This window comes from Herpailurus yagouaroundi, unplaced genomic scaffold (assembly GCF_014898765.1).
Source record: "Herpailurus yagouaroundi ecotype Mexico unplaced genomic scaffold, PumYag 208, whole genome shotgun sequence".
NCBI lineage: Eukaryota > Metazoa > Chordata > Mammalia > Carnivora > Felidae > Herpailurus > Herpailurus yagouaroundi.
The window spans coordinates 6,841,953-6,854,245 of record NW_024412439.1 but is presented as its reverse complement, the minus strand read 5'-3'; the positions used below and the strand labels follow the sequence as shown (position 1 = coordinate 6,854,245).

General features: G+C 46.3%; 1 protein-coding gene across 1 annotated transcript in view; it reads left to right on the top strand.

Annotated features, from left to right (window-relative positions):
• The window catches only part of DNAH9 (dynein axonemal heavy chain 9), a 311,907-nt gene extending 300,257 nt beyond the window's left edge, over positions 1–11,650 (top strand). The window contains exons 62-63 of the mRNA XM_040453174.1: positions 3,917–4,306; positions 11,237–11,650. Of these exons, the coding sequence (XP_040309108.1) occupies positions 3,917–4,306; positions 11,237–11,464 (618 nt within the window). The 3' untranslated portion in view covers positions 11,465–11,650. The remainder of the gene's footprint in view (positions 1–3,916; positions 4,307–11,236) is intronic.
• The last annotated feature ends 643 nt before the right edge of the window (positions 11,651–12,293 follow it).

Sequence of the window (12,293 nt, the reverse complement as noted above, 5' to 3'; positions counted from 1 at the left end):
CACTTGAAACCAAAAGCTGCGGGTGATTAAGCTTACCAAGGAAGGCATGTTGAAAGACAAGACAAGACAAGACATAAAGCTAGGCCTCTTGCACCAAACGGTTAGCTAAGTTGTGAATGCAAAGGAAAGTTCTGGAAGGAAATGCAAAGGGCCACTCTGGGGAACACACAAATGATAATAAAGTACAGCAGCCTTATTGCTGATGTGGAGAACGTTTTAGTGGTCTAGATAGATGCCCAAACTAGCCACGACATTGCCCTAAGCAAAACCCTCATCTAGAGCGAGACCCTAACTCCCTTCAATTCCACAAGGGCTGGGAGAGGTGAGGAAGCTGCAGAAAAGTCTGAAGCTACCAGGGGTTGGTTCTGCAGGTTTAAGGAAAGAAGCCGTCTGTGTAACGTTAAAATGCCAGATGAAGCCACAAGTACTGATATAGAATCCGCAGCAAGTTATCCAGAAGATCGAGCTGAGATAATTCATGAAGCTGACCAACTAAGCAACAGGCTTTCAGTGCAGACAAACAATTTTCTATTGGAAGGGGACGCCATCTAGGACTTCCCATAGCTAGAGAGAAGTCAAAGCCTGGCTTCAAAGCTTCAAAGGACAGGCTGACTCTCTTGTTAGGTGCTACTGCAGCTGGTGATTTAAGTTGAAGCCAGTGCTCATTCACCACTCCCAGAATCCTAGGGCCCTTCAGAATGATGCTAACTCTACTCCACCTGGGCTCTGCCCGTGTGGAACAACAGAGCCTGGATGACAGCACATCTGTTTACGACACGGTTTACAGAATATTTTAATAAATAAGAAAGCAGAGTGGGAACACTTCCCAACAAATTTTATGAGGCCATAAAGTACTATGAGAAAAGCCAAAGATACCACGAGAAAAGAAAATGAGCCTGGGTGGCTCAGTCAGTTGAGCATCCGACTTTGGCTCAGGTCATGATCTCACGGTCCGTGTGTTTGAGCCGGCATTGGGCTCTGTGCCGACAGCTCGGAGCCTGGAGCCTGCTTGGGATACTGTGTCTCCCTCTCTCTCTGACCCTCCCCCCCTCGTGCTCTGTCTCAAAAATAAATAAACATTAAAAAATTTTTAAAAAGAAAAGAAAAGAAAAGGGGGAACAAATACTACTCATAAACCCAAATACAAAAATCCTTCGCAAGATGTTGGTAAATGAAATCATACAACATACGAAAAGGATAACACATCGTGGACACATGGGGTTCATCCCAGGACTGCAAGGCTGGCTTTAACGCTGAAAACTCAATCAATGGAGCTCACCATATAAATGCACTACATAAGAAAACCACGTAATCATCTTCATAAAGGAAAAAAAAAGCATCTGACAAAATTTAACAGTGAATCTTGATTTAAAATATCAGAAGACTAAGAAAAGAGACTTTCCTCAACAGAATAAAGGACATCTAAGGAAAACTTATCGCTCTTAATGTTGGAAGATGATTTTTTTCCCTCTAAGTTTGGAAGGAAGCAAGGATGTGTGCCCTTATCACTTTTATTCTTGTTGGAATGAAGGTCTTAGATAGTATGATAAGGCAAGAAAAAGTTGCACAGATGGGGTCTCATAAAAGAGAAGGTTTGATCATTTACTTTTTCCCTTTGCACTAAATTTACTTTTGAGACTTAATGCTATTTTCTTAAATAACCAGCTGCTTTTTGGCAAACCTTACTAATACCTAAATTACCAACTACGTATAGCAATGAATTTTCACAGAATTGAGGGCATGAGGAAGACACTCTGTCTCAGAACCTTGAATTTGGCTCAAATGTACGAGGAGTATTTCGTAGTCTCTTTTCAGAAGTGTCCTCTGAAGTAAAGAGTCCAGGAAAAAGAACAATGTTTTTTTGTTTCAACTTCTGTTCGTGTCAGAAGACCCTTGGGGAAATCTACCAGAAGGAACTTTTGTTCTCCTGATTTGGGTGTGTTTAGAAGCGATAAACCTGGAGGGTAGACATGGGACGCTCATACCTCCCGTCGGACCCGGGGGGTGGCCTCGGAACCCTCGACCAGTCTTCTCTGGTGAGCCACCCCCGTGAGGCTGAGCAGACACCTGGAAGGAAATCTGTTTTCGGTCGCTGGAATATGATCTGTTTACTTGAGGGAAACGCATCCATGATTTGGGCTGTAGTCATTCGGGCTGGCCTACCTGGCACTGGGCTGATCGGGATGTTTAGTTCTTGTATAAAATATGAAGGTATTTATATCTGAAAAGAGCCCAGCCGCTCGACTCCAGGGCAGAGAGAGTAACGGCTACAGTCTCTCTGTTAAGTTCATGAAGAAGTTCAGGGGTCAGAGGGCTAGTTTCTAGCTGTCACTTAGGACCCGAAATATGTTCACCTTTAAGGGAGGCATATTTAACTTTTCTTTTTTAACAGTACCAGGAGTTAAATGGTCATAGAGTTACATGGTCCAGTCTCCCATCCCACAGGCAAGGGGACTCGGGGCGCAGGGAGGCCCGTGTGACATTTTAACGGTCTGCACTTAGGGTGAGCCCAGCTGTCTCAGTCCACACAGACTTCTATAATTGAATTACCAGACTGGGTGGCTTATAAACAACAGAAATCGACTTCTCCCAGTTCTAGACGCACCAGCAGATTTGGTGTCTAGGGAGGGGCCGACTTCCTGGTTCACAGCCAGCCATCTTTTTTCTGTGTCCTCACAAGACATAAGGGGCGAGGGGGCTCTTTGGGGTCTTATAATAAGGGCACTAATCCCATTCATGAGGGCCCCACCTCATGACCCAGGCGCCTTCCAGAGGCCCCACCTCCTAATACCATCACACTGGGGGTTAGCATTTCAACACAGAAATTTGGGTGTTGGTGGGGAGGACACAAACATTCAGCCCATAACACGAGCCTTGTCGTGTACCCTAACCCCTGTGCAGAAACCACTACAATAGAGATGGGGTCTTTAAGAAATTTGGAGGGGCACCTGGGTGTCTCAGTCAGCTAAGCATCTGACTCTCGATTTTGGCTCAGATCATGATCTCGTGGTTCGTGAGTTTGAGCCCCGCATCAGGCTCTGTGCTGACAGTGTGGAGCCTGCTTGGGATTCTGTCTCCTGTCTCCTTCCCTCTCTCTCTCTCTCTCTCTCTCTCTGCCCCTCCCCTGCTCGCTCACTCTCTCTCAAAATAAATAAATAAATAAACATTTAAAAAAAAAAAAAAAAAAGGAAAGAAATTGCTGGAGATCCGTGTCATAACCAAAGTTACAAAATCAAACCTAATGATGGTTTTCGGTTTTCTTTTTTAAAAAAAAATTTTTTTTTTTAACGTTTATTTATTTTTTTGGGACAGAGAGAGACAGAGCATGAACGGGGGAGGGGCAGAGAGAGAGGGAGACACAGAATCAGAAACAGGCTCCAGGGTCTGAGCCATCAGCCCAGAGCCCGACGCGGGGCTCGAACTCACGGACTGGGAGATCGTGACCTGGCTGAAGTCGGACGCTTAACCGACTGCGCCACCCAGGCACCCCTGGTTTTCGGTTTTCGACGTAACCTTTCATCTAGCAGTTGGAGGTGGGTTCCTTCAAGTTGACTGTGTATCTCCTACCTTGATTCTGGGGGAGATCCTTGATTTGCGGGGGACACAGATCGTCCAGCCTCGGGCCTCTCGTGCTTCTGAGCTGCAGGGCCCGCTGCAAAGGCGGGAGGAGAGCCAGCACCCAGGCTTTAGGGTAGGGAACCCACAGGTGGTCTGAGGTCCGCAGTGGACGTCGACTGCTGTCAGTACATAGGTGTGGACTCACACACCTTGCAAACCAAGTATTAGGGACAGTCGTGGCCACCACTGTGGGACTCATCTGTCTGCCTGTAGGCCATGAGCCAGCGGTCCCTACAGCCGGTTGTCTCCAGGGACTTCCTGCCCCCTCACTCTGTCCCCTCCTGCCCCTCGTCTACAGGGGGAGCTGACCATGACCAGCGACATGGAGAACTTACAGAACGCCCTGTACCTAGACACGGTGCCAGAGCCCTGGGCCAGGCGAGCCTACCCCTCCACGGTAGGCCTGGGAGCCTGGTTTGTGGACCTCCTCGACCGAATCAAAGAGTTGGAGGCCTGGATAGGAGACTTCGCCATGCCTGCCACGGTGTGGCTGACGGGCTTCTTCAACCCCCAGTCCTTCCTGACCGCCATCATGCAGTCCACGGCCCGCAAGAACGAGTGGCCACTGGACCAGATGGCCCTGCAGTGTGACGTGACAAAGAAGAACAGGGAGGACTTCAGGAGCGCCCCTCGGGAGGGGGCCTACATCCATGGCCTCTTTGTGGAAGGCGCTCGCTGGGACGTACAGGTAAATCTTGGGGCGGGACACCCTCTGTGGGCTGATTAAATTACACATTGCCTCCATAGAGGGTGATTGTGCAAAGGGGATGCCCTGGACCTTCTGACCTGGGTGGCCTTTCCTTGAGGCTCTCAAGGCACTCTCATGCAGCCAGGGGCGGTGCGGAGAGCACAGGCTTTGCGCCGATTAAAAGCAAGGGCTCTGGAACCAAAGTGGCCGGATCTGAATCCCAGCACTACCGTCCGTTAACTCTGGGACCTCGGGACGTGGTTCTACCTCTCCAAATCTCAGTTCCCTCAAGTGTGAAAGGGGAAAGTAAGAGTTGCTGCAAAGATGAGTTCATATGCGGGGACACCTGGAACTGTGCCCGGCACACAGAGAATGCTCCAGAAGTGTGAGAGTCACTAACTCTCGAGCTATCCCTGACGCTGGCTGCCCGCCCTGGGGATGTCATTTCACCTTCCAGGGCCACTTTCCTCATCCACGAGCTCTAGAAGGACAGGAATCCCTTCTGCCTTTTACACTGCCCCCATCTCCAAAGGGAGCCCAGTAGATACTGTTTCAACGTGACATTCTGAAAGGGTTCCTCACTGGAGCCTAATAAAGATTTGAGTCACCCTAAGATTGGCTGGGATAAATGACACGGGCAAGGATGGGTACCTCCAGAACAAGTTCACGTTTGTGACAACACATGATCTGGAAGAAGTGCTTAGTCACTTATCCCGCTTGGCAAGTGCCACTCAACTATTCCTAGCTGTTAGTACAGAGTTTATGGGGAAAAACTGTCAGGCGATCTAAACTATAGGGACGCCTGGGTGGCTCAGTCGGTTGAGCATCCGACTTCAGCTCAGGTCACGATCTCACAGCTCGTGAGTTTGAGCTCCATGTTGGGCTCTGTGCTGACAGCTCAGAGCCTGGAGCCTGGAGCCTGCTTTGGATTCTGTGTCTCCCTCTCTCTCTCTCTGCTCCTCCCCCACTTGTGTGCTCCCTCCCCCTCTCTCTCTCTCTCTCTCTCTCTCTCTCAAAAATAAATAAACATGAGGGAAAAAAAGATCTAAGATATCATAGAAGGCCACGTAGGCCATGTAAATATACATACAGAGCTGTACTGGATTCAACAGTGTCTACCAAAATTCGTGCCCACCTAGAACCTCAGAATGTGCCCCTATCTAGACATAGGCTCTTTGCAGATATATGCAGTTGAGGTGAGGTTATACTAGAGCAGAGAAGGCCCTAAATCCAAGGACTGGTATCCTTATAAGAAGGCCATGTTGGAAACACAGAAGAGAATGCCCTGTGAGGACAGAGGCAGGGATTGGAGTGATGTATCTATAAGCCAAGGAATTCCAAGGAAGCCCCCAGAAGCCAGGAGAGATACATGGGCTGGTTTCTGCCTCAGGGCCTCCAGAAGGCACAGACCCTACCTACACCTTGATTTAAGACTCTGGCCTTCAGGGGCGCCTGGGTGGCTCAGTTGGTTAAGCAACCGGCTCTTGGTTTCGACTCAGGTCATGTTCCCCAGGTTTGTGAATTTGAACCCCACTTCAGGCTCTGCACTGGCAGCGTGGAGCCTGCCTGGAATTCTCTCTCCTCCTCTCTCTACCCTACCCCTGCTATGCATATGTGCTCTCTCTCTCAAAATAAAGTTAAAAAAAAAAAAAAAAATAAAAAAAATAAAAAAAATTAGAAAAAAAAAAAAAAAAATAGTCGGCACAACTAAATTGTAAAAGATTCATTTGGGTTTTTTTTTTTTTTTTTTTTTTTCATTTCTGTTGTTTTAAGCCACCAAATTTGTGGTAATTTGTCATAGGAGCTCCATGGAACCAATCAAGGGCCAACAGAGAGGACAGCAAAGTGGGACAGTGTTCAAACAGCCTGAACCTTGAGAAGGAGGCTGACTTCCTCTTCTCCACCTGAACATTTGTCCAAGATTCTGTGAGCAGGGGGGGGTCACACCTGGATGCTGTTAGGTGTAGGGTGCTGTAGGGTGGCCAGAGCTAGAATATCAAAAAAAACCCAGAGTGAGCAAGTAGGGAAGAAGCTCAGAAGAATGCCAGCACTGTGGGGGAGGGGGAAAAGACACTGATTCCAATCATCTAACTCCAGTATTTTATGACCTTGTTTCTATATAATAATAACTTCCCAGGACACCTGGGTGGCTCAGTCGGTTGAGCGTCTGGCTTCGGCTCAGGTCATGATCTTGTGGTTCATGAGTTCGAGCCCCGCATCGGGCTCTGGGCTGACAGCTCAGAGCCCGGAGCTGCTTCGGACCCTGTGTCTCCCTCTCTCTCTGCCCCCACCCCTCACCCTCTCTCTCAAAAATAAATAAACATTAAAAAAAATTTTTTTATAAATAATACTAATAACAACTTCCAAAAAGCAATACCCGCCCACCAAGAACCCTTAGTCTCAGTTTCTACCCCCAAAAAGATGTCAGCAAAAACGTAAGAATAAGAATGTCCAAATATCCCCTCCTCCATGAAATAGCACTGGCCCCACATTATCAGAGCTTAACTTTTGCACAGGACTCTAGAAATCAACTAAAGGCTTTCAGCAACCCGAGGAGTATTTAGTGAAGAAAAATGTCCAAAGCTCAGTAAGAGAACAAGCTTTGTGGCCTTTTAACTTGACCTTTTCCCATCCCCATCCCCGCCAACTCTGTGGTGGCCTCGCAAACCAGTGTGCTCTAGTCACAGTGAACACAGCAGCCTCCCAGCCACTGGAGGGGGCAAAACGGAGTTGGAGTACTTTCAAAGACCCATTCCCAGAAAACGGTCATGATTTTCCCTGTGTGGCGGTTTCCAGGAAGACCCCACTTACAAGTCTGCTTTACTTGACCAGAGTTGGAGCTCACCCAGGGCAACACCTTTCCCCCCTGAAGGCATATACTGAAAACAAAGACAACTATTTAACCTCCAGCTTGCCTGAGGTAGTAAATAACAGTGGAGCAGGGGCGCCTGGGTAGCTCAGTCGGTTGAGCGTCCGACTTCCGCTCAGGTTCATGATCTCGCGGTTCGTGAGTTCGAGCCCCGCATCAGGCTCTGTGCTGACAGCTCGGAGCCTGGAGCCTGTTTCAGATTCTGTGTCTCCCTCTCTCTCTGCCCCTCCCCTACTCGTGCTCTGTCTCTCTCTGTCTCAGAAATAAACATTAAAAAAAAAATTTTAAAAATAAACAGTGGAACAAATACTAGGCTAACTACAAATACTAGGCTAACTAGGCTACCGCTTAAAAGGAAAAGCTGGAGAATGAGGTGACCTCCAACTCATCCTTGGAAACCTAGAGGGCCATGCCCATGCGCAGGGCTGTGCACAGGCTCAAGAAAGCCCTGAAAAGTCTGTAAGCTCACTTCTGGCTGACCCTGAGGCTCTGTGCAAGCAGGAAGTGAAGACTAAGGGCAGAGTTTTCAACTGCCTGGCTGAGCCCTGGAGGCATGCGCAACACATGCACAGAGCCCTGGGGCAGAACCTGTGAGACTCACTGGATCCAGGCGGCTAAGAAACCTCTGTCCAACTATGTGCTAACCACCAAGCTAACTAAGCAGGCTACTTTAGGAGCCTTAGGTGTCAAAGACAGATTATAGAGAGTCAGTTCAGAAAGGTCATTCAACAAACTACAACAAACTCTATGGAGGGAGCCTGAGTTTTGGAGTTGCCACAATGAATAATTTAAATATTCAAGTTTTCGGGTCGCCTGGGTGGCTCCGTTGGTTAAGTGTCCGGCTTCGGCTCGGGTCATGATCTCACAGTTTGTGGGTTCGAGCCCCACGTGGGGCTCTGTGCTGACAGCTCGGAGCCTGGAGCCTGCTTTGGATTCTGTGTCTCCCTCTGTCTCTCTACCCTCTCCCACTTGTACTTTCTCTCTCAAAAATAAATAAACATTAAAAAATAAAATAAAAATTAAATAAAAAAATTAAAATTAAATAGAGGAATTCAACAGAAGATTTGAGTAGACAAGAATCGCCAAACTTGGAAATGTATCACTTGAGATTATCCAAGCTGAGAAGCAGAAAAAAAGAACAAAATAAATGAACAGTTTAGAAACCTGAGGAATACTCAAGCATACAAACATCTACATAGTAGCGGTCCCAAAAGGAGAAGAGAGAGAGAAATAGCCAGAAAGAATATTTGAAGCAATAATGGCCACTTTCCAGATTTGATTAGAAAAAAAAAAAAAAAAGATTAATCTACACATCCAGGAATCTCAACAAAATCTAAATAGGATAAACTTAGAAATCCATACGCAGACATGTTATATGGTGAAAAGAGAACCCTGAAAGCAATCCATCACTTCCAAGAGGTCCTCCATTGGATGAACAGATGATTTAAGAAACCATGAAGGTCAGAAGACAGTAGAATGGAAGTCATAGTGCTGACAGAAAGACTGTCAGCCAAAAATTCCATATCCAGTAACACTATCTTTCAAAAATGAAGGAGAAATTAAGACATTCCCAAGTTTAAAGAGAGAGAATTCACCACTAGCAGACCAGACCTATAAGAAATACTTAAGGGAGGGGCGCCTGGGTGGCTCAGTTGGTTAAAGGGTCCGACTTTTGATTTCGGCTCAGGTCGTGATCTCATGGTCATGGGATCAAGCCCCACATCAGGCTCTGCAATGAGTGTTGAGCCTGCTTAAGATGCTCTCTCTCTCCCTCTGCCCCTCTCCCCTGCTTACTCTGTCTCTCTCAAATAAAAAAAATTTTTTTGAATAAAGAAATACTTAAGGGAGCCCTTCAGAATGAAATGAGTTACAAGACAGTAACTCAAGTCCACATGAAGAAACAGAACACCGGCAAAGGTAATTATGTCTGTAAATATATAAGAAAATATAAATGGATTTTTGTTTGTAACTTTTATTTCCTTCCTGATTTAACAGACAATTGCAGGAAGCAATAACTCTAAATCTGATAAGCAGAAAGATGTAATTTGTATCATGAAAACAGCACAAGGTCTTAAGCAGAGGAAGGGGAAGGAAAGGAACATATAGAGGAATAAAGTTTTGTCTACTACTGAAATTAAGTTGGTATTCATTGAAGTTGATGTTTGTACACTGAAGTTCATTGTAATCCCTAGGGAAATCACTAAGAAAATAATTTTTTATATATAGTAAAAGAAATAACAAGGGAATTAAAATGGTCCACTGAAATAGATCTATTTAACACAAAAGAAGGCAGCAATGGAGAAACCAAGGAACAATAAAGACCCAAGACATAGAAAACAAAGAGTCAAATGGCAGATGTAAACCTTACCTTATCAGTAATTACATTAAATATAAATAAATTAAACACTACAATCAAAAGGCAGAGAATGGCAGAATGGATTTTTTTTTAATGATACAAGTATACGCTGTCTACACGAGATACACTTTAGATTCAAAGACACAAATAGGTTAAAAGTTAAGAGATGGAAACAAATATGCCATTCATATAGAGAATTCAACCATAATCACTGGAGGCACCAATACCCCACTACTCATGGTGGCTGCCCACCCCTAGTTTCTTGCCCGGGGGGGGGGGGGGATGATGAAAATGTTCTGGAATTACAAAGTGATGATTGTACATTAAAAGACACTGACTTGTACATTTTAAAAGGGTTGGTTCTGAGGTACGTGTGGAAAAAAGAAAGGTTCTACCCCTTCTCCCACTCCCTGCCATAAACACTCAGTTGTTGACGTTAAGGGAGTGCCTACTGTTTCCCTAAGATCTGTTACTCATCATGCCTCATACCAGCCTCTAACAGAACTGAAAAGGCACATCCTCCCCTTTAAGTGCATTTCATGGAGGGGCACCTGGGTGGCTCAGTCGGTTAAGCATCCAACTTCAACTCAGGTCATGATCTCAAGGTCTGTGAGTTCGAGCCCTGCATTAGGCTCTGTGCTAATGGCTCAGAGCCTGGAGCCTGCTTCAGACTCTGTGTCTCCCTCTCTCTCTGCCCCTCCCCTGCTTGCTCTCTGTCTCTCTCTCTGTCTCTCTCTCTCAAAAATAGTAAACATTAAAAAAAATTTTTTAAATAAAACATTTCATGGAAAATGAGCCAAGCTCTATCCATAGTAGAAGGGGATCAAAGTCACCAGGGCAACTGCGAGGTATCTGTGAATCGCTCTGTATCAACATTTCCCACAGTAAGTTCCATAAAACACTAGTGCCATAGGAAATAAATAGATTGAAAAGAAAAGAGTCCTGTGGTCAAATAAGTTTGGGAAGCACCAGGTTAAATAAAGTTCACCCCTTTTCTTTACTGCTAGGACTTCCTGTCTTCAGTGTATGGTAAGCACCTTTTCCCAAGCTTATTTGATACAGGAATGCTTTTGGTCCTCAGAACGTTTCTCAGGACTAGGAAAAAAAAATAATAGTAAATAAAAATAAACAGCCCCACATCACTCTATTGATTCATCTCAGAAAACCACAGAGGCCCCACCTAGAAAGCTCCAGAAGTTAGGTCCCTATCACATGAGTAAAGATAGAACATAGCTCCGCTCAAGAAGTCAAAATGCTCTAGAGGGTGGAGGAGGCCCAATATGAAGCTGAAAAAGACATAACCGAACCCTTAAAATCTAAAACATTTGCTGGCACAAACTGTGTCTTCCTCGTCTTTCAAAGCCCTAGCACCTTCCATGATGACCATCTGGCAAATAGTTGCATTCGATATGCTTATGAAGTGAATGGATGAGGAAATAAAAATAGAGGCTCAAGTCACAAAGGGATTAATCTGTATATGATACATAACAACTTCTAGAACTCTCCTTCAGAAAGTGATTTAGGCTAGACAACAGCAGAAATCGGTTTCCCGCATCTCAGCTGCCGTCCCATCGTGGGTTAACAGTTCATAAGGCAGCCAGGCCTTCCCAGTGTCTCAGCTGCTGGGCCTTCTGACAGGAGGCTGGCTGGCTGGCTGCACTCTGTGTCTGATCTAAGGTGGCTCCTTTCATGTTCTTGTCCCCAGGCAGGGGTCATTACGGAGGCGAAGCTGAAGGACCTGACACCCCCCATGCCCGTGATGTTCATCAAGGCCATTCCTGCAGATAAACAGGACAGCCGCAGCGTCTATCCTTGTCCCGTGTACAAGACTTGCCAGCGGGGACCCACCTATGTGTGGACTTTCAACCTGAAGACCAAGGAGAAGGCATCTAAGTGGGTTCTTGCTGGAGTCGCTTTGCTTCTCCAGATTTAGCCACTGAGAACACAAGGCTGGGCTGGAAGCTGCCCAGAGGGACAAGGCGGGGAGGGGTGACACAGACGCATAGATAAGAAATCACATGTACTTGGGGCACCTGGCTGGCTCAGTCGGTTAAGTATCTGACTTCGGCTCAGGTCATGATCACGCGGTTTGTGAGTTCGAGCCCTGCTGACAGTTCAAAGCCCGGAGTCTGCTTCGGAATCTGTCTCTCCCTCTCTCTGCTCCTCCCCTGCTCGTCCTGTCTCTCTCTCTCTCTCTCTCAAAGATAAACAAACATTAAAAAAAAAAAAAATCACATGTACTCACAATTCTGTAGAATTCTTGTAGGGAACCCGGAGAGATGTGCCTACAATTGCGGCGACAGCTGGACGAATTCGGGTCCAGGAGCGAGCAGGGGAAGCATTTCACAACACTGCACCGTTCCTAATAAAGTGATTTCTTCTTCGACTGTGTCTGGTCCCAGCTTTGTGAGCAGGCAGAGTCATAAATGATCCTGGAGAGACCAAGAGAAACGAACCACAAACACCTGAGCCCTGATGTAGTTACACGGCACAGTACCCAGTGCTCCGCTCCCAGCTACTCCACAGACGAGCAGCTGTCAGCATCGCCCCAGGGTCAGAGGCTGCATTGTGACCAGTTACTCTGGATCAGGGATCGCCAAATTTTTTCTAGAAAGGGCCACTCGGTAAATGGTCTATGCTTTGCAGGGCATTTTTCTCTGCTGCAATGACTCAACCCAGAACATAAATAAATGGGTGTGGCTGGGCTCCAATAAAACCATATTTACAAAAACAGATGCTGGGCCACATTTTGCCGATCAGTG